At 40.8% G+C, this 20,957-nt stretch overlaps 2 protein-coding genes across 2 annotated transcripts in view; both read right to left on the bottom strand.

The window, feature by feature from the left end:
- Positions 1-12,240, bottom strand: part of phf11 (PHD finger protein 11) — a 28,903-nt gene extending 16,663 nt beyond the window's left edge. Inside the window, exons 1-5 of the mRNA XM_037686198.1 lie at positions 12,038-12,240; positions 1,713-1,817; positions 1,490-1,623; positions 1,369-1,397; positions 1,221-1,285 (exon numbers count right to left, since the gene is read on the bottom strand). Coding sequence (XP_037542126.1) covers positions 1,221-1,285; positions 1,369-1,397; positions 1,490-1,623; positions 1,713-1,817; positions 12,038-12,148 — 444 coding nt within the window. The 5' untranslated portion in view covers positions 12,149-12,240. The remainder of the gene's footprint in view (positions 1-1,220; positions 1,286-1,368; positions 1,398-1,489; positions 1,624-1,712; positions 1,818-12,037) is intronic.
- Positions 12,241-14,885: 2,645 nt separating this feature from the next.
- The window catches only part of mcf2lb (mcf.2 cell line derived transforming sequence-like b), a gene marked incomplete in the record, with an annotated part of 42,623 nt that continues 36,551 nt past the window's right edge, over positions 14,886-20,957 (bottom strand). The window contains 8 exon segments of the mRNA XM_037686559.1: positions 14,886-15,429; positions 15,514-15,617; positions 16,477-16,589; positions 16,804-16,913; positions 17,416-17,484; positions 18,811-18,917; positions 19,101-19,173; positions 20,705-20,783. Coding sequence (XP_037542487.1) covers positions 15,350-15,429; positions 15,514-15,617; positions 16,477-16,589; positions 16,804-16,913; positions 17,416-17,484; positions 18,811-18,917; positions 19,101-19,173; positions 20,705-20,783 — 735 coding nt within the window.

Here is a 20,957-nt window from a genome sequence, read left to right as displayed (position 1 = left end):
CTTCTTTCTGCTAATTTCATCTTGTTATGCATGCACATTTCAGCTTTTTTCAGAAAGTTTTAACTTTTCTGCAATTTCAGCTGCTATTTAGCCGTTTTTAAAGATAATTTTAGCTTTTTCAACCTAATTCCACATTTTTTTTTAGCTCATTTCAGCTCTTTCCACTTCCTTCTTGTAGTTTAAGCTTCTTTCTGTCTTTTCAGCTACTTTTTTCTAATTTCAGCTTTTTTAGCCCATTTCATAATTTCTGTGCTCATTTTTGCTTATTTAAACCTAATTCAGCAAATATGTGTTTTTCTGCTTTCGTCTAATTTAAGCTTGTTCTTTCTTTTCAGCTAAAATTCAGAATGCCTTTTAGCTACTTTCAGCTGTTTTTTAGCAAGTTCTTAAGCAAAAAGTATTCACACTGCATTTTCGCCGGAAATGCAATTTCTCCAGTTTCAGCTGTTTTCAGATACATACGTTTTTTTTTTGCTAATTTCTGCCAATTTCTGCCTAATTAACAAATTTCTACTAATTTCAGATTGTTATGCTCCTTTCAGCTTATTTCTGTTAGTTTCATTTATTTCAGCTACTATTGAACTGTTTTGTGCTAATTTTGTCTTTTTCAGCCAGTTCCACATTTTTGTGCTTGTTTCAGTTCTTTCCACTTCCTTCTGATAGTTTAAGCTTCTTTCTGCCTTTTCAGCTACTATTTTTGTTTTGATTTCAGCTTTGTTTTTAGCTAATTTCCCAATTTATTTGCTCATTTCTGCTTATTTAAACCTAATTCAGGGAACACTGTATGTGTTCCTTCTGATTTCTTTAGCTAATTTAGGCTTCTTTCATTTCAGCTACATTTCAGTTTTTTATAGCTAATTTCAGCTGTTTTTCAGCAAGTTCTTCTGCAACAATCATTCACATTGCATTTTTGTAGGAATTTTTTTTTATCTAGTTTTCCCTCTGTCTTGTTACAGGCAGGACAATTATCCTCATAAAATTAAAACATGGATATAATTGTTTGACAATGACATTCTGGCCAAACCTAACCTCATCTGTTAATTTGGATTTTTTTTAAACGGAAAATACCCGTAATTGGTCTAGCTTCATATTTATTTTATTAATTTTACGCATAGATGTAATATCACAAGAGGCTGAAATTTAACACAGTTAGCAGCTTTTTTCCCTTTAAATAGGTTTTGTCAAAAATATTATCAGTGTAAATCTGAAAACACACAAACCTGAGATGGACTGGCTTCGCTAGACTTCTTGGAAGACTTGGACCCTTTTGCAGAATCAACATTTTCTGGTAAAAAAGGGCAAAATCCTATAATTATATCTTGTTGTATAATAAAAAGTAACAAAGGACATGCGGAGCTGCCCGCTTACCTTCTTCCTTGTGGTTTAAACAGTACAGTCTGCATAAAAAAACCCATAATAACTTCTTTAAAAAAATATCTTCCAAACATTTTCCTAGAATTGGATACTATTTTTAAAATGTCAAACTGACCCATATTTTTCGTTTTTTTTATCTTGAAAAGTTCTGGCTCCCTCCTCAATAGCACAAGGGTAATGGAAAGACTTCTTACAGCGTCTCAGTTCACACCCAGAGGTGCCACCTCTTTTCTTACACCAAGGACAAAACTAAAACCAACAAATGAGAAACAAAAATTAAGGGAAGTCCAGCACATTGATTAGGTTTCTGAAGATCTGACAATTTTAGAACTACTTACCAGTTTGCGTCCTCTGCTCACCTCCACCTTCACGTCTTGAACAGAAAAACCAAACAAGTCATCAAACTGTGGTGTGTTGCTACAAAAAATACCGGAGGAGAAAAGCTGGGAAAACATAAAAAAAAAAAACCCACAAGTAAGCACCAAACAGTTTTACAGTAAATGATGGTAATAAAATGACACTGGCAGAGAAAGATAAAACTTTACAGCTGCGCAATATATTTAAAATTTGCTGTCACTGCAAATATTACAGTACGCAATATTAATACGTGAAATACCTTGCAGACAAAAGTGCATGCCAAAATATATATATTTGATCAGACGAAGCTCTGCTGCATTACATGCCCAAATACAATTTAAATGACAATGGCTAAATTGAGTGTTGTGAATGTGAGGAATGGGAAAAAAAGTGGTAAAATTATTTGCAACCAATAATAAATACCACAACTGCATTAATAAGCTAATATCAGGGAGTCTACTTTACAATACATTACACCACATAAAAACAAGTTCAAATGTGAACCCAGTTCAATACAAAGCCAACAAACAGTACTAAAAAAACATTTAAATTAGTGTTACTGTATGGTACACAAATGCTCTTCTGTAATCTGGTCATCAGGGCCTGCAGATTTCTTACAATCTAGACCTTTTAACAATTTATTAACCTCGCTAACCAAAAACAATGGCAGTGAAAAGGTGTGGTGTACTGAGGATTGACTTGTAGGAGAGATCTGATTTGTAGATGTTTGGCTTAAAGGAGAAGTAGCTGATTTTCCATTAGTAACTGGAAAACAAGGAACTAGAAGCAACAAAATGTCTATTGAAACAGTTCAGGATCTCATGCTTATTTGACACAGAATTAACCACCATCAACATAAACAACGCTTAGGTGGAGCAAGTCAGCAGGTTCAAGTTCCTCGGCAGTCACGTTACTGAGGATCTGTCCTGGACTTTACATACAGACACTGCGGCCAAGAAAGCCCGACAAAGACTTTACTTCCCAAGAAGATTAAAGAAGTTTGGTACAAACACCAGCATCCTCACAAACTTCTATAGTTGCACCACTGAGAGCCTGCTGACAGGCTGCATCACAGGGTGGTACAAGAACTGCACCAGTGAGAGAGCACTACAGAGGGTGGTGCAAACAGCAGAGGACATCACTGGTAGCTGTCTCCACACCATCCAGGACATCTACCACAGTCGATGTCTGCGTAAATCACGCAGCATCATTAAGGACCACACCCACCCAGCACAAGGACTCTTCCCTCTACTACCCTCAGGCAGACGAGACAGGAGTCTGCCATCACGTACAAAAAGACTAAAGGACAGCTATTATCCACAAGCTGTCAGATTACTGTACTCTTGATAAATAACACTGAACAATTGGCAATAACTGCACCAAACCACATCTGTGACAACTAATATGACTAATATAAGCTTGTGACAGTTAGGCCTGTCACAATAACAAATGTTGCTGGATGATTGTCTCAGACATTATTGTGATTAAAGATAATATTGTTTGAAATTTGACAATTAATAATTATTGTCAAATTTAATCAGAAATGGTTCATTTTTTGTGTGGAGTACCTTTTTTGACCACTGGATGGCAGTATAAGAGTAAACCGAAGGATGGATAGTGAGGGAGCGAGCAGAGTTTCTCTTTAAGGAAAATGATAGGGAGGCCCCTTGACGTGACATGGACCGTCTCTCATTCCTGTTTTTCGGTTCTTTAGCATAGCATTTGTCACACAAAGCTTTTAATTAAAAAAATCAGTAAACAAGTTCTCAGATTCTTTTTGCAGAGGAAAAAAAAACTTTTTAAACGAAGGCACGGGTTTCAACCGTGAATTTTGGAGTTTTAGCAAGCCAGAGGTTTTTCCTGAGGTCAGCTTGTTAGCCTAGCTCGTAGCTTAGTTTCTCAGCTTAGCTGTTCTATTTCGTATAGGCTTCGCCCTTTAAGGCTATCACTAGTGGGGTTATCCTGGCGTGCGCAGCGCAGCACTGAAAACTTTAGTCCACGCCCACCTGCTGTGTGGGCCTCACCCCCGGTCCGTATAAATTACGGTGAGACCGGGTAATCGGCTCCCAATTTTTCTTCACCAAGCAACAAGCATTGCTTTTACAAGAATATAATGTCCAGCACCAGCACCATCCGCTTGTGCCCATCCTGCAAGACTGGCTACATGCTGAGTTTTGACCGGCACGACATCTGTGAAGGATGCCTGGGTCCTCGCCACGCCGACCTCGCCTCCTCCTGCAATCTCTGTGACCTCCTCCCTCCTGAGAAGAGGCAGAGATGAGCAGCCTTGTTCAAGGCCAACATCGAGGAGTGCCTCTCTGTGATGGGGGACTGTTCGCTGGTTGACGCCATTGCCTTTTTTGACGCCGAGTCACAGAGCGAATTGGATGATTCCTCCAGAAAAGGCGACGTCAGCAGCAGCCCCACTGCTCATTCCCTCCTGGAGAGCGTAGTGTTGGAACGGGGGGCCGAGCGGATGCTCACCCCCCCCGGGTCTTTCCGCATTGGCGAACACACCGCTCCCAGCCGTCGGTGCCCTCCTCTTGGAGCTGCCTGGCATAATCCAGAAGGCGGCTGACACAAAGGGACTTTCCGTTCCTCTCCTCCCCCCGCCCAGATCGGATGATCTAGCAGGAAGATTTGGCTCCACCCAAGCTCACCGCCCTGAGCTCATCTGGCCTCATTTCCCAGCAGTGACGTCTTACTGAAACGAGGCTGCAGCCGGACCTAGTAAGCTGAGGGCACCTGTCTCCACCTTCGCCCCCATCACCAGAGTGGAGGGGTTTACTGAGCGGAACTTTCCCTCGGTACTGTGCACCACCTGATGAAGCTGCCCCCTCCTGACTGTCAGATCGAATGATCTCACAGCAGCTTCTCTTCACACATCCTCCACACAAAACGAGCCGGTAACCTCAAAACAGGCTTTTAAAAGTCACCGCAGCTCGAGAAATCACACAAAACGCTCGCTTGACACAGCAGCTAGAAATTATTCTTTTCAGCAGACCGAGCCCAGAAAAGACCCCCGCTTTCAGCCCAGGTTGTGCTCTGACATTTCTGACCGCAGCGGGAACAAACGTGTTTCCCCATGGAAACTGCAATCTCCACTCAAACGGCGTCACATTTCTAAAGGTGCTCACGCCTCCCCTCAGTGCGCGTCAGCTCACATCAACTCAGATGTGAGCCCACAGCCTGAGCGCAGCACAGAGGCGTTCCCAGGCCCTTTCTGGGAGCCCCCCCCCTTGGGTCGCTCGAGGAGGATCTCCAGAGCATATACCATACCATACCAATTTATTTATATAGCACTTAAAACAGCAACAAGGCCAACCAAAGTGCTGTACAAAAGAAACAAACATGCACAGCAGACAGGAAAACATAAAATAGAAATACAGATACAAATAGCAGCAGAAGCTAACTAAAATGGCCAACAGAGTAGAGAACAGACCGGACCAAAGCAAATCACACCGTGTTAAAGGCAAGCGAATAGAAGTGGGTCTTCAAGCGAGACTTAAAGACTGAGAGTGTGGGAGCCTGCCGGACACTCAGTGGCAACTCATTCCACAGTCGTGGACCTGCGACAAAGAAAGCCCTGTCACCTCTGAGCTTACGACGGGTTTCTGGGACTGAGAGAAGCATCTGGTCTGCTGACCTCAGAGAGCGCGGTGGGACATATGGCTGCAGAAGATCAGTGAGATAGGATGGGGCGGAACTGTTCAGTGATTTAAAAACATACATGAGAATTTTGAAATGGATCCGAAGGTGAATGGGTAGCCAGTGCAGGGAGGCCAAAACTGGCGTGATGTGCTCTCTATAGCCTGTACCAGTTAAAAATCGGGCTGCAGCATTTTGGACCAGTTGTAGACGAGCAATGGAGGACTGACTGATTCCAAACAGAAGTGAATTGCAGTAATCAAGCCTAGATGTTATGAAGGCGTGGATCACTGTCTCAAGGTTCTTTTTGGAGAGTATAGGCTTCAGCTTAGACAGCCGTCTCAGCCGAAAAAAAACAGGATTTGACCATCATGTTTACGTGACTGTTGAGTTTTAAGGACGGGTCCATTATCACCCCCAGATTAGTGACCTTTTGTTTCTCTAGCAGGGCTAGAGAGAAAAGGTCAATGTCATGGTTCATGAGTGAGCCACTGGGATGGAACAGCATGACTTCAGACTTCTTCTCATTGAAGCTTAAGAAGTTTAAAGCCATCCAGTCCTGGATGTCAGCCAGGCAGTCAAGAAGAGGCTGAATAGAGCGTGTGCCTCTGTGCCTCAGGGGGAAGTAAATTTGGCAGTCATTGGCGTAGAAATGAAAGGGTATGTCGTGTTTGCGGAAGATAGCACCTAGTGGCAGCAGGTATAAAGAAAAGAGAAGGGGACCGAGGATGGACCCCTGCGGTACCCCCCACTGGAGCGCTGTCGATGTCGAACTAAAATCTTTGATATTGACACAGAAGGTTCTGTCAGAGAGGTAGGACCCAAACCATTTAAGGGCTGACCCTGTGATGCCCACCCACTGCTCCAGTCTAGAAATGAGGATGTTGTGGTCGATGGTGTCAAAAGCAGATGTAAGGTCCAATAGGACAAGCAGCACAGAATCACCTGCGTCTGTGGATATGAAAATGTCATTAAAAACCTTCAGTAGAGCAGTTTCAGTGCTATGGAGAGATTTGAAGCCAGATTGGAATAACTCAAGGATAGTGTGATCCCCCAAAAACTGTTTCAACTGAGACTCCACAATTTTTTCCAGTAGTTTAGAGGTGAATGGGAGTCTGGAGACAGGCCGGAAGTTGGACATGACTGAGGGGTCAAGGTTAGGTTTTTTTCAGGAGGGGCTGGACAGCAGCATGTTTAAAAGTCTTTGGCACCACACCTGAGGATAAACTGTTATTCAGAATAGCGAGGATAAAAGGACCCAGGGTAGGAAAAACTTCCTTTAGCAGTCGAGGGGGGACCACATCAAAGGGGGAACCAGATGGCTTCATGCTGCACATTACCTGCTCCAGAGAGGGCAGAGAGATGGGCTCAAAGTGGTCAAACACAGCCACACACTGAGATGGGATGGACAGATCATGAGCTGGTGGAGAAATGAGTGCCCGGGTGTTTGCCACTTTTTCTAAAAAGAAATGGAGGAAGTTTTCACACAGCTCAGTTGAGGCTTCCAGAGGTGAAGGCTCACTGAGGTGTAGAACTGAGTTCAGGGTGGAGAAAAGAACTCGGGGGTTGTGGGAGTTGGAGACAATTAAATCAGAGAAGAATTTACATTTGGCAGCTTTAACGGTTTTCTGATAGTGACAGCGGTGGAGGCCCTATCTGCGTGATGTTTCTGCTTTCTCCATGACCCATTCTGTTCTTAGTGCTTTAACAGAATGAATCTTACTGTTTTCATGGAATTTCGTTTTAAACTCAAATCTGTCAGCATGCAGTTACAGTGTGAGATATTTATTATCAGTCACAAGTTTGTGACTGCTGTTTTTATGGTTACTAATCAGTTCATGACTACTGTTACTAATCAGTTCATTTGATTACTAATCAGTTCATTTGTTATTAATCAGTTCATATTGAAGAGCTGTTGACCTGCTCTGCTAACTGTTACATGGTTACAATTTGTAACCTCTGTTCTTTTCCATTCTAGGCAGCAGGACTGCTTTCAGCCTTCCCCCCCCCTTTTTTTTCCCCGTCGGAAACCTTTTTCTCTCCGGGGCGCTCCTGTGCATCCATCCAATTTCTTCTGCTCATCCGGGGTCGGGTCGCGGGGGTAGCAGCCTAAGTAGGAAGGCCCAGACTTCCCTATCCCTAGCCACTTGGTCCATTTGTGAACAAGACCCCAAGATACTTGAACTCCTCCACTTGGGGCAGGACCTCCTCCCTGACCCAGAGAGGGCACTCACTCACTCGGCTGCGAACCGCTCCAGCGAAAGCTGTAGATCACGATCTGATGAAGCCAACAGGACCACATCGTCTGCAAAAAGCAGAGACGCAATCCTAAGGCCACCAAAACGGATCCCCTCAACACCTTGGCTGTGCCTAGAAATTCTGTCCATAAAAGCTATGAACAGAATCCGTGACAAAGGGCAACCTTGGCGGAATCCAACTCTCACTGGGAACAAGCCCAAGTTACTGTTGGCAATGTGAACCAGGCTCTGACACCGGTCATACAGGGACCTAACAGCCCGTATCAAAGGGCCCGGTACCCCATACTCCCAGAGTACCTCCCACAGGGTTCCCCGAGGGATGCGGTCGAACGCCTTCTCCAAGTCCACAAAGCACATGTAGACCAGTTGGGCAAATTCCCACACACCCTCCAGGACCCTGTTGAGAGTGTAGAGCTGGTCCAGTGTTTCACAACCAGGATGAAAACCGCACTGCTCCTCTTGAATCTGAGGTTCGACTATCCGACGGACCCTCCTCTCCAGAACCCCCGAATAGACCTTACCAGGGAGGCTTAACAGTGTGATCCCCCTGTAGTTGGAACACACTCTACGGTCCCCCTTTTTGAATAGGGGAACCTCCACCCGGGTCTGCCAATCCAGGGGAACTTCCCCCGATGTCCACGCAATATTGCAGAGTCGCGTAAGCCAACACAAACCTACAACATCCAGAGCCTTAAAGAACTCTGGGCGAATCTCATCCACCCCTGGGGCCCTGCCACTGAGGAGCTTTTTAACCATCTCAGGGACCTCAGCACCAGAGATTGGTGGGCCTGACCCAGAGTCCCCAGGCTCCGCTTCCTCAGTGGAAGACGTGCCGATGGGATTGAGGAGGTCTTCAAAGTATTCTGCCCACCGACCCACAACATCCTGAGTGGAGGTCAGCAGCACACCACCCCCACTATAAACAGTGTTGGTGGTGTACCGCTTCCCCCCCCCGAGACGCCGGATGGTGGACCAGAATTGCCTCGAAGCCGTGCGGAAGTCATTCTCCATGGCCTCTCCGAACTCCTCCCATGCCCGAGTTTTTGCCTCAGCGACCACCCGAGTTGCATGTCGCTTGGACTGCCGGTACCCATCAGCTGCTTCCGGGGTCCCACAGGCCAAAAAGGCACAATAGGACTCCTTCTTCAGCCTGACAGCATCCCTCATTGACGGTGTCCACCATTGGGTTCGAGGGTTGCCACCGCGACAGGCACCGACAACCTTGCGGCCACAGCTCCGGTAAGCCGCCTCGACAATAGAGGCATGGAATATGGCCCACTCGGACTCAATGTCCCCCACCTCCCCCGGAACATGTTCAAAGTTCTCCCGGAGGTGGGAGTTAAAGCTCTGTCTCACAGACTATGCCAGACGTTTCCAGCAAACCCTCACAATATGTTTGAGTCTGCCAGGTCTGACCGGCATCCTCCCCCACCATCGGAGCCAACTCACCACCAGGTAGTGATCAGTGGAAAGCTCCGCCCCTCTCTTCACCCGAGTGTCCAAGACGTGCCCGCAGATCAGATGAGACGATGACAAAGTTGATCATTGAACTGCGGCCTAGGGTGTCCTGGTGCCAAGAGCACATATGGACACCCTTATGCTTGAACATGGTGTTCGTTATGGACAATCCATGACAAGCACAGAAGTCCAACAACAGAACACCACTCAGGTTCAGATCAGGGGGGCCGTTCCTCCCAAACACACCCCTCCAGGTCTCACTGTAATTACTCAGCGTACTCCTGAGCATGGTACGCGTAATTACGCAGCGTGTAATTACGCACACAGAAGGCGGAGTGATGAAATGTTTTTTGGTGCAAGCGGGCGCTTCATATTGTGTCTGAATGGACCCAGTGAGGCATAGACTACATCCTGCTTTGCCTTTAACCCACTAGCGATAGCCTTAAAGGGCGAAGCATATACGAAATAGAACGTTGGTTACGTACTGTAACCCCAGATTCTATGAGTATAGGCGCAGCCCTTTAAGCTCTGGGCCTCACTGGTTCTTAAATGGCTGAAGAAAAAAAAGCTATTTGGGAGCCGATTACCTGGTCTCACCGTAATTTATACGGACCGGGGGTGAGGCCCACACAGTAGGTGGGCGTGGACTAAAGTTGTCAGTGCTGCACTGCGCGCGCCGGGATAAACCCACTAGCGATAGCCTTAAAGGGCTGTGTCTAAACTCATGGAATCTGGGGTTACAGTACGTAACCAACGTTTTTAATGATCCAAAAAAAAGATTTTGGATCGGTAAAAGATTTAAGAGAAAGGGAGGGATCAGTGAAGAGCAACGGAGTTGAGCCTTTTGTCATCCAGTGTCTTCAGTAGAAAGAGAAACGAAGAAATGATAAAGCCGATAAATGAAAATGAAGTCGATAATTTTATCATGCGATTAATTGATTTATTGTTTATCGCGACAGGCCTAGTGACAGCTAATATGTTTATTATTGATGCTGCACTATGTGGCTGTATTTAGGCTGATACTAGGCTGTATCATGATACAGTATCTATGTATCTACTTTACCATCATAATTCAATCTCAAAGCCACTACCTGTGCAATAACCTGTCACACAACCTGTGTAGTATATGTTAATCATGTGATTATGTATTGTTGTGGCTAGAGAGCCACCGTCGTGTTCAAAACAGCTGAAGCGGGCACCTTAGTTCAAAAGATTTATTTGACAACGGATTACAAGTATTCAGAAATCATTAAACAAGATACAATTGTATGCATACAATGGGCATTTTACCGAACCAACCTTCAACAGTTGAGTCTCCCAGCAAATGCACTGATCTGCCCTCTGCCTCTGCACCTTATCACCGATTTTAGCAGGCTCTGTCTCTGATTGGTTTAAACAACCCGTTGTCATGGTTACGGGGCTCTTCTGCTTGTTAGATAAGCCTTGGAGGTTACATACCATAGATAAAGTTTTATGGCTCTTTGTTAGACACGCTGGTGTTTTTAGCTGAAGATTCTTTCCTCTGAACTGATCACAATTGTTAAACGATTAAATGCTACTTTCTATTATCTTACTAATTTTGTTTAGTCAAACTATATTAAGTTTAAGCAAACTATATTAAGTTTAAGTTAGAGAAATGTGTTCTAGATACTTTCATGTTCCTCAGTCTGTGTGTGTGTGTGTGTGTGAGGTGTGTGTGAGTGAGCGTGTGTGGGTGAGCGTGTGTGGGTGAGCGTGTGTGGGTGTGTGTAATCCTCAGAGACACCTTCCTGGAGTCTAATCAGTATCTTACCTGCTCTGAGACGCTTGTAATAATATAAAATGTGTAAGATTGTGAATTTATAAGATTTTCTCTAGTTAATGTAAGATTATATTTAAGCAAACTAACTGATTAATATTTAAATGATTTTAAGGTAATGAAAACCCTTCAAAACATGACACATACACATTTTATAACATGAAATTTCAAGTTTGATTAAAATAATAATAAAAGATAAAACATGAAATCCAACAATATGTATGTATATAAATAAATAAATGTGTATATAAATAAATAAATGTGAGTATAAATAAATAAATGTGTGTACATATAGATAGATAGAGAGAGAGAGACACACACACATCGTGCATTTTAGCTTATGTAACTACCTTGAAATATTATTCATTTAAATTCATCCTGCTAGCATCGTTGAAATTCTACCATGTTGTTGTTTACTATCTCTCTTTAGGACCTTGTAAATATTATAATTACTTTTTCACTTTTTGGTACTTTATTTTTGTACCCTTATTTCATGCTTTTAGTATTTCTTGTTTGTTCTTTGATTTTTTTTTTTAGTGAGTCAAATCAGTTCTTCTCATCCTAAGCTTTTCATTGTACTGTTGACCTTGTGTTAACCTTGCATATGACAAATTAACTCAACTTGAACTTAACCAGCATACGTCTGCTAAGAAATACTAAATAGATCTAAAACATTGATTAACTGTATTATTATAGGAGAGAAAATAAAATTAAGAATGTAAAACTTAATCTTTGACAGTTATATAATATGATCCACACTAGGAAAATACCAGTATTTTACTAAATTTTGCTGGTAAAAAATGTTTTTTTTTTTCAATAGTAGTTTCCATCAGTTAAAATAATTACTATATAATTATGACGATTATTGATTACAATTCTTTATAAACTGCAGGTTTAGTGCAACAGACAACATATTCGTTGCTCTCCAGTTACTTTAAGTAACTTACAACAGATTCTTCATTAACTAAACATCAGTTTGCTGCAATGTCGACAAGAAGCTACTGCTTCGAAATCAAGAGGCAAACTCAAAATATATATTTTTTATTTTTTGCTGAACTTCGATTTATGAAATTTAGCGCCAGCATTTTTAACCCTTAATGCTCCTCTCAATTTTCAGTTAGCTCATTGTGTTTGCGTCGCTCACCAAACAGTTCTGGTGGGCCGTCACATCTTCTTTAGTGGATAAAGGTCCGGTTATTTTAGTCTCCTCGGACCGCTGACACAGAAGACAACAAGCTCTGCCACTGAGGCTCATCTCTGCCGTCTTTTAGACTGAGACAAAGTGCTTTTGTGCTTCTCACTGCCTCTTTTCTAACCGCCGTAAAATGCAAAAAATAAAAAAAAACAACTACTTCCTGGTTTGCGTTACGCACTCATCCGTTTCACGTCCGGTTGCCAGATAGGAAATGACGGAATGTCGTGCCGTCATGCATTCCACTCCCCACTTGTGGTGGGGAGTGGAATGCATGCGTTTCCCCGGTCAACATGAAAGCAGAGTCATAGTGATTTAATAACACATTTTATTAAATCACTACTTGATGACTTTATGCTTTCTCAATAAAATATAAGTCATAAGCAAACTAATCTATTTGTTTGCAGGATAACAGTCTGAAAAATATTGTTTCGATTGTTTTCACAAGTTATGTATTACTAACATCTTACCTGTTTCAGATAGGTCTTTTGAAACATCTTGGAGAAAAGACTTTAGTTCTGACTGAATTAACAAGCAAATCGTTAATCCAAGCAACAACAAAAAAAATCACGTGAACACTATTTTAGAAAACATTGCATCGCGGACATTTTTTATTGCACAATAGACATGGCGTTTCATTGTTATTTACAACCTTCTTTAGATAAATTACATTACTAATTTACTTTTTATGCAAATGTTTTTGTTCAGTGCCCTGACATGACTTCTGTTGCGACTTAAATTAAATTGAATTGAATTGAACCACAAAAAGCAGCAGCAGGTAGCACTTTCGGTGGACTCTGTTTCACTTCTGAAAATAATTTCACACATTTTATGCCAGAATATTTGTGTAGTGCAAAACAGACAGTGGCGGGAAGGTTTAAGAAATTTAGCACTAAACAAATTCTTTGACATTAACGTTGTTTTAGGTGTAATCAGCTTTGTTCTTGGCCTTGCTTATCGGTTAGCACATTAAATGGTAAATGGACTGTACTTATACAGCGCCTTTCTATCTTTTTTCAAGATACTCAAAGCTCTTTACACTACAATCTGTGTCCTCATTTACCCATTCATACAGCTCTATACTAGATCTCTACAAAGCTAATTGAACAAATCATTCTAATGAGACTAATCAGTGCTTTAGATCACATTCAGACACCAATGGGACACACATCAGAGGCTATGAGGGGTTCAGTGTCTTGCCCAGGGACACTTCGACATGTGACTGCTGGTGGATTCGAACCTCCAACTCTCACATTGGAGGACGACTGCTCTAACCACTCAGCCACAGCTGCCCTCCAAATTAATCCAAGAATTAACTCAATTTTTCTGAACTGCGGTATATAAATAGCTGTTTATACAGCAAGTAAGGTATCAATGGTTTAAACTAGTGGTGTCAAACTCACTTACAAAAGGGGGCCAAAATTAAAACCTTTTTCAAACTAAGGGCCGGTTTCAGAATCTACATTAACTCAAGTTAGATGCCAAACATCTTTTCTTGGTTGCAGGTTCCTCAACAAGAGTTTGATTGGTCTAATTTGACATTGTTTTTAAAATTCTTCTGTTGACCTTCAAATGCTTAAATGGCCTCGCACCCCTTTACCTCTCTGAGCTTCTGGAATCTTACGTTCCCTCTCGGGCCCTGAGATCATCTGATCAGCTGCTTTTGGCTGTTCCAAAAACAAAACTGAAGCTCAGAGGAGATCGGGCTTTTTCAGTCATGGGCCCCAAACTCTGGAACAACCTGCCCCCCAACATCAGGCAGGCCACCTCCCTTCCTCACTTCAAATCCCTGCTAAAAACACATCTGTTCTCTCAGACATTTCACACAGTGTAAATTGATTTAGTGTTTTTTAATCTGTGACCCTATGTTTTAAATGCTTTTTATTAATTCTTCAGTTATTATTATTAGTGTATTGTATATATATGTTTATATATTTTTCTCTTTAATTTACTCATTGATTGTTGTTGTTGTTAAGCACTTTGATAACAGGTTCTGTTTTAAATGTGCTCTATAAATAAAGTTGACTTGACTTGACTTGAATTCTCTGTTGCACTTTTGACATCATAATCAAAAATTACTGAAAAAAATTAAAGTAATAAAAGTATTTTACATTTAAATTATCATCTTGGGGGCCAGATAAGATGTCAACGAGGGCTACATTTGTCCCACGGGCCTTGAGTTTGACACATATGGTTTAAACCCTTTCCAAACAGACAATTTGAATGGATTTAAACCAGGCTAGTTTGATCTTTTTTAATTATTATTATCTGGCAACCAATCTTGCAGCTTCCTTGCAGTTTTTGTTGGATAAAGTTTGTGTGAAAATTGACCAGAAACACTGGCAATAATAAATCAACAATACAGATTTAATTATTACTTTGTTTATGTAAAAAAATTAAACAAGTCACCAGATAGTGACAACACCATACTCACTGTACAATAAAGCATCTTCATTAACAAACATGACACTTATTAATGCGCACTATCTACATTCAGAACATTATTCCTTCACAGGGAATAAGTTAGCACTATACAGCGGTTTCTGATTCTTCACATCCAGAAACATTTGTTTCAAGTATGAAAACCCATAGAGTTGGACCATGATGACGTGAAAGGAGGAAGATTCACACACAGAGTCTAGATGGCTGCCGGCAGAACAAGTTTTGAAAAAGACAAGATGGCATCAAACAGACAGAGGGAGAGGAAAAACAGCAGCAAATGGAAGGAGGAGCAGGAAGTAAAATTGTGGATGATGCAAATTAAATTAACATGAACGAAACAGGTCAAACAGACAGATCCAAGCTAAACAAGCTCCACATGTTTATTTTTTCCTCTTTTCTTATAAACATAGTAACAGTTAAAATTTAAAAAAATGGTAAATGAACGTAGGTGAATGTAAAGACGGTTCTCTTAATTAAAACTTTGTTGTTTGTAATGTGATAGATGTATTAACTGAGATCAGTCCTGCTGGTCCATCCACACATCTGTTATTTGATCATAATAATATCCAGAGAAGACTTTTACTAGAAAATCTCTTTACTGTGAGTATTGTTATTTAATGTGTACATCTGCCGTATACCATTGTTGCACAATGACACAACAATCAACTCAAAGACATTTTTCGAATATAGTGTGGATGTTCATGATAAAAACAATGAAAAAATACAGCTTTTTGTGCAAAACTTCTATGAGTACTGATATTGGCGGTACGACACAGACACAGCCGTGTGATGCGTGATTCAGGAGGAGAGGTGCCGACGAGTTCAAGGTTTGACGTCCGAGAAGTTCGTGTAGGTCTCGCTGCAGCTGGACGATGTGCTGAGGTTCCCGGAGCCGCTGCCTTCTGTTGGAAACACAAACACTGAAGGCGTTTGCTCAGATGCAACAGCTGATTGATGAATCTTTTTTTAATTTATTTATTTTATACCTGAGCTGGTGAGAGACTGACAAGACTTGGATTTTCCAATGAGGGTGATGAGATTAGCAGCAGGTATCCAGCCTTCATGTGATGTGTTCAGGTTACGAACAAACCTAGGTGCAAAGATACAGTTAGTTAAATGACTTGGGGAGTGTGTGTGTGTGTGTGTGTGTGTGTGTGTGGGGGGGGGGGGGGGATTTTTGCTGCAAGTTCATAACATCTGAACTGAATTTAAATGCTACAAGCTTTTATGTTCGGTGTGAGGTATTTGAACTCGTCGCAGTGATTCAGACTGTGAAGCAGTTTAAATCTGCAAATAAAAGTTGTGCTTTGGTCATTTACCTGCAATAACCAAGATCTTTTAAAGTAGGGTTCTGTTAAAAGGTTGTGCACGAATAAAAATCTCTTGAAAATAACTCTTTGAAACTCCTGATTTTGGAAAAAGTTTATCATGACTAGCTTGCTGCAGAACTTCCAGTGCAGATTGACGCACTTGGCAGGAGAACCACGCATGACGTTATGCTGCAACAACTGTGTAACACAAAATCATGCAAAAGATTTGTGTTGTTTAGGACAGCATTAATCAACTTTGGTCTTGGCTCCACTTAGCTTGTCCGTTCGATCAAAGTCTATTTCTTAAACGAAAGCTATTTAAAAACTATCTACAACAGGGAAAAGTTAAAAAAAAAAACTTTACAGACCTCTTTTCAAAAATCACAGTTATTGCTTTAAAACCAGTGTCTGCCAACAAGTTTTGTTAAATACTAAATAAGTGAAATTAAAAAAATCTAACGTAGTTCAAATTTAAATTGTATCATTCACAAGAAAATTCCTGCTCATCTTCTGTATTCTGCACCAGTCAACTTATAGAACTAAAAGCACTCAGAGCGAAAAGTGAGAGTTTAATCTCTGTATGTAGCCTGAGAACACCAACAACGCAGTGCTGCTGTAAAAACAAAGGTGTCTTCTCACCACTGTCCGTCTTCTCCCTCCTTAAGCAGCTGCACCGTGTCTCCGCTCTTCACTGAGAGCTCTTGATCACCTCCCATCTCGTGGTCAGCCGTCACAGTGTATTTACCGGTACGCTGTTAATAATCGCAATTAGAAGCAGACGATGCAGTCAAAACAGAAAATCAGCAACCTCAGAGAAAATCTATAGCTAAAAAATAACAGTAAAAACAATAAAAAGGGTTAAGTAATGCTGATATTTGGAGGGAAGCCACAAAGAAGCTCAAATAAATTCTAGTACTCTTTCCCCACATGTGATTACAAGAATATTAGTTTGTCACATGGACTCACCAGCTTCTTGATGTTTTCGTCTTCTGGGTCAGAGTTAAGAGGATCCTCAGCGCTGGAGTAGCCCTCATGCTCCTCCGAGGCATCCAGAGACACAGAAGTCTTATTCCATCCTGAACAAAAGAGCCAAACACACATTTAGAGTTTAAAGCTTCAGCTGCTGTGCTGGCTGACGTATAATCCGTGAACCGCTTTCAAGAGAACAGGAAAACAAAAAAGTCCCTCAAAGATGTAATCATATCCACAACTACAAGCAAAGAGAGATTGTGGAAGGTGGCATGCATGCTCAGGTTTCAGAGATCAGGCAGTTCTTCCTTTACAAGTGGAATAATCTATGATTTTCACTTGCTTTGAAAGGAAACTAGTTTATAGTGAAACAGTGGGTTGACACATGAACACGCCAGCGCCCGTATACCTCTCCACTTTGTCTGTAAGAGACTTGAGGTGCTGAGCCACCTGGCTCTGGTCAGGTGGAGAGGAGAAGGACCTGGATTTGAGGAGCACGAGGCACAGCTGTCACTCACCCTGGTAGATCCAGCTAATCCAACTATAACCATCTTAATCTTAACCACGACAGAACAATGATCAGCTAAGGTGAGCTGCTAAATACGCTACCTTTGAAGCCAAATGGTGTAGGATCACTCTGACGTTTCGACTTGTGATCTGGGCTGGTGGGAGATGATCCTACCATCAAGCAAGAGAGGGACAAAAAAATATAGACAGTGAGGTATGAAAGGTAACACCACAGAAATATTATAATGAAAAGATAAACAATAAACAATGGAACTTTAGTGGTTCCCAACACTGTCCTTGAGGAACACCATCCTGCATGTTTTAGTTGTTCCTCTTCTCCAACACACCTGATCGAGTGTTTAGTTACTTCCTTAAGTTAGGCAGAAACATTTTAATCACGCTTTCATTCAAATCAGAGGTGTTGGAGCAGAGGAACAATTAAAACAAGCAGGGTGGTGTTCCTCAGGGATCAGAATTGGGAACCACTGAAAACAGGAAGGTTGAGGAAAGACAAGTGACAAAGGAGGAACACAACTTTAAAAATTAGATCAATTAAATCTTTTGAAGTGGGGTTCTGTATTAAGCTTGTAAACGGTTATTGTCTTACCTGTTGTAAGGTATTTTTTCACCTTAAAACTGGGCTCATTTAAAGTACAACAGGTATTATTTGGGCATAAATTTCCACAGAATCCCATTTCAGAAGATTTGAGTTATTGCTTTAAGAAGAGCTTCTGCAAAACACAACTGAGGAGTTTCAACAACACAAACCTTTTTCACAGAAATTATCAGAGAAGGATCAGACACAGAAGCATTAAACTGATATAATTTAGAGCATACGAGATTATAATTATTTATTGCAATATTGATTACTCATTTGATCAAGTCAAAAAACATGCTGTGAAAAAGGTTGAGAAAAACTGGGGTCTAGAGCTGCGCAATACCTGATGATGGTAAAGTTATCATGGGTAAAGTGTACCGTTTGTCATCAGAGGATGTGGCTTCTGTGGATACAAATGTCTTTAAAATTATATTTGTGAGTATTATTTTCTATTTTTATTTTGTTTATAAGGTAACCAGTCATTGCCAGAGCTACTTGTTGGTAAGAAGGGTGTCATCTTATGGATTAAAGACTGAATTAGATTGTTTATGTTTTAAAGCTCGGCTTTAAAAATTACATCTTGATACAACGACTTGCTGTTTAAGAAAATGACAATGGGCTGCAGTTACCTTTCTGAGCTTTGAGGTTACTGAAGCCCTGTAAAGTAAAGCGCTTTTTAGTCACAGCAGCTCTGTCTGAGGTCGGGCTTGTCACAGCCTCACCTGACCCCCAGGAAAAACAAGATGGAGGGACATACAGAAGGAAGGAAGGAAGTTAAAGAAGAGGATAAAGTCAATAAAGAGGGAAGGTGGTGAAAAACAAAAAGTTAAGACAGAAAATACACAGTACAAATGTAACAAGTTCCCAAACAAGTTTCTCTGTTCCTTCAATTTACTCACCTTTTTCTGGGAGCTTTGGTGAAGATGAGGAAATGACATCAGAGCTAAGAGGTTCAACTTTCTTCTCCTCTCCTTTTTTAAAGCTCTTCTGACTCGTCTTGAATGGACTGCAGACACACAGAAGAAGCAGCCTCAACAACTCCAAGAACTGTTCCTGGTTCCCCACAGCTCAGAGTTTGAAGGTACTGACATTGATAACCCATTTGGTCATTAATGTGAAGTTTAACAGTCACTTATCAGACTCCTCATTCAAATCGTGACAGGATAAATGAAATGGAAATATTGTTTACCTGAGACTTACAGTTCCACTGGGTACAGGGGGGTACTGAAACACTTGGTCTGGTGCCCTCTGCTGGCTGGCTTCTGAAAAACAGTTTAAAACATGTCAACATGACACCTGGTATGGGGTGCCGTTTGTAAAGTTACACAGTCAAAAATTAACAGCAATATTTTGGTTTATTTAGCCTTTCATTAAAAAAGTTTTATTTTTCAATGTTATATATTCACCATGTTATTCATACACATATAAATGTCATAGTTCCAAAATATTAAAAAATAATCATTTACAAGATAAATATTTAGTTTACAAACTAAATACTTAACTTGCAAGGTAAATATTTATTTAGCAAGCTAAATATTTAGTTCCACACTAAATATTTAGTTTGCAAAATAAATGTTTATGTCCAAGCTAAATGTTAAATTTACAAACTAAATATTTAACTTGCAAGTCAAATATTTAACTAGTAAGCTAAATATTTAGCTAGCAAGTTAAATCTTTATGTTCATCCTAAATATTTAGTTAGCAAATTAAAAATATATATTTTAAAAATTAAATGTTTTGTTTGAAAAATAAGTATTTAGGTCTGAGTTAAATATTTGGTTAGCAAATTAAACATTTAGTTTAGGAATTAAATGTTTAACTTAGAAATTAAATGTTTAGTTTTAAAAATAAATATTTAGCTTGTAAATGTAATATTTAATTTACACCTAAATATTTAGTTCATTAACTAAATATTTAACTTGCAAGTTAAATATTTTGTTTGTAAATTAAACATTTGTCTTGGACATAGACATTTAGTTTGTAAACTAAATATTTAGTGTGGAGCTAAATAGTTAGCATGCTAACTAAATATTTAACTTGCAAGTTAAGTATTTAGTTAGTGAACTATGACATTTATAAATAATAATAATAATAATAACAATCATTTTATTTAAAAAGCGCCTTTCATGACACCCAAGGACACTTAAAAAATGTATGTATAACATGGTGAAAATATGACTTTGAAAAAAAAACTTTTTTTCTTATGAAAGGCTAAATAAACCAAAATCCATCCATCCATCCATTTTCTTTACCCGCTTATTCCATTTTGGGTCACGGGGGTCGCTGGTGCCCATGTCCAGCAGTCACTGTGCGAGGGGCGGGGTACACCCTGGACGGGTCGCAAGTCCATCGCAGGGCCACATAGAGACAAACGAGACAAACAATCATTCACTCTCTCACTCACACCTAGGGACAATTTTAGAGTTACCAATCAGCCTAACATGCATGTTTTTGGACTGTTTGAGGAAACCGGAGTACCCGGAGAAAACCCACGCATGCACGGAGAGAACATGCAAACTCCACCCAGAAAGGCCCCTGGACCGGGGTTTGAACCAGGGACCTGCTCACTGAGAGGCAGCAGCTCTACCAGTTGCGCCACCGTGCTGCCCATAAACCAAAATATTGCTGTTAATTTTTGATTGTGCAACTTTACAAATGGCACCCCATACTTTTGTGACCATATAATTATTGTCATTATAAGTTCAGCTAAAATAAGTGCCCATGTTTCTGTACAGAGAAGATTTTTAATATAAACACTGACTGTATTGTAGTTTTTTTTTATCCTCTTTGTACCTCTGCATGCCTCCAGCTGGGTTGTCAGAACCTTCCTGATCTCATTTACCCAGGTGGATTTTACATCAGCTGTTGGTGCCTGCAAAGAAACAAACATCCACTAATATTCAATGGCTCAACTTAAACTGGGTTCTTTTTAAATCGCTCTTTGTGTGTTTATTTTACCTGAACGATATAGACCTCTTCTCTGGAGTTGCACCAAATTTCAAATTTTTTGTTGTCTCCCTTTGCATTCTCAGTAAAACCCACTGCA

Source organism: Nematolebias whitei, chromosome 13 (assembly GCF_014905685.2).
Source record: "Nematolebias whitei isolate Nwh7 chromosome 13, NemWhi1, whole genome shotgun sequence".
Lineage (NCBI taxonomy): Eukaryota > Metazoa > Chordata > Actinopteri > Cyprinodontiformes > Rivulidae > Nematolebias > Nematolebias whitei.
The sequence above is the reverse complement of the archived record's forward strand: the minus strand, read 5'-3'. Positions and strand labels throughout refer to the sequence as shown.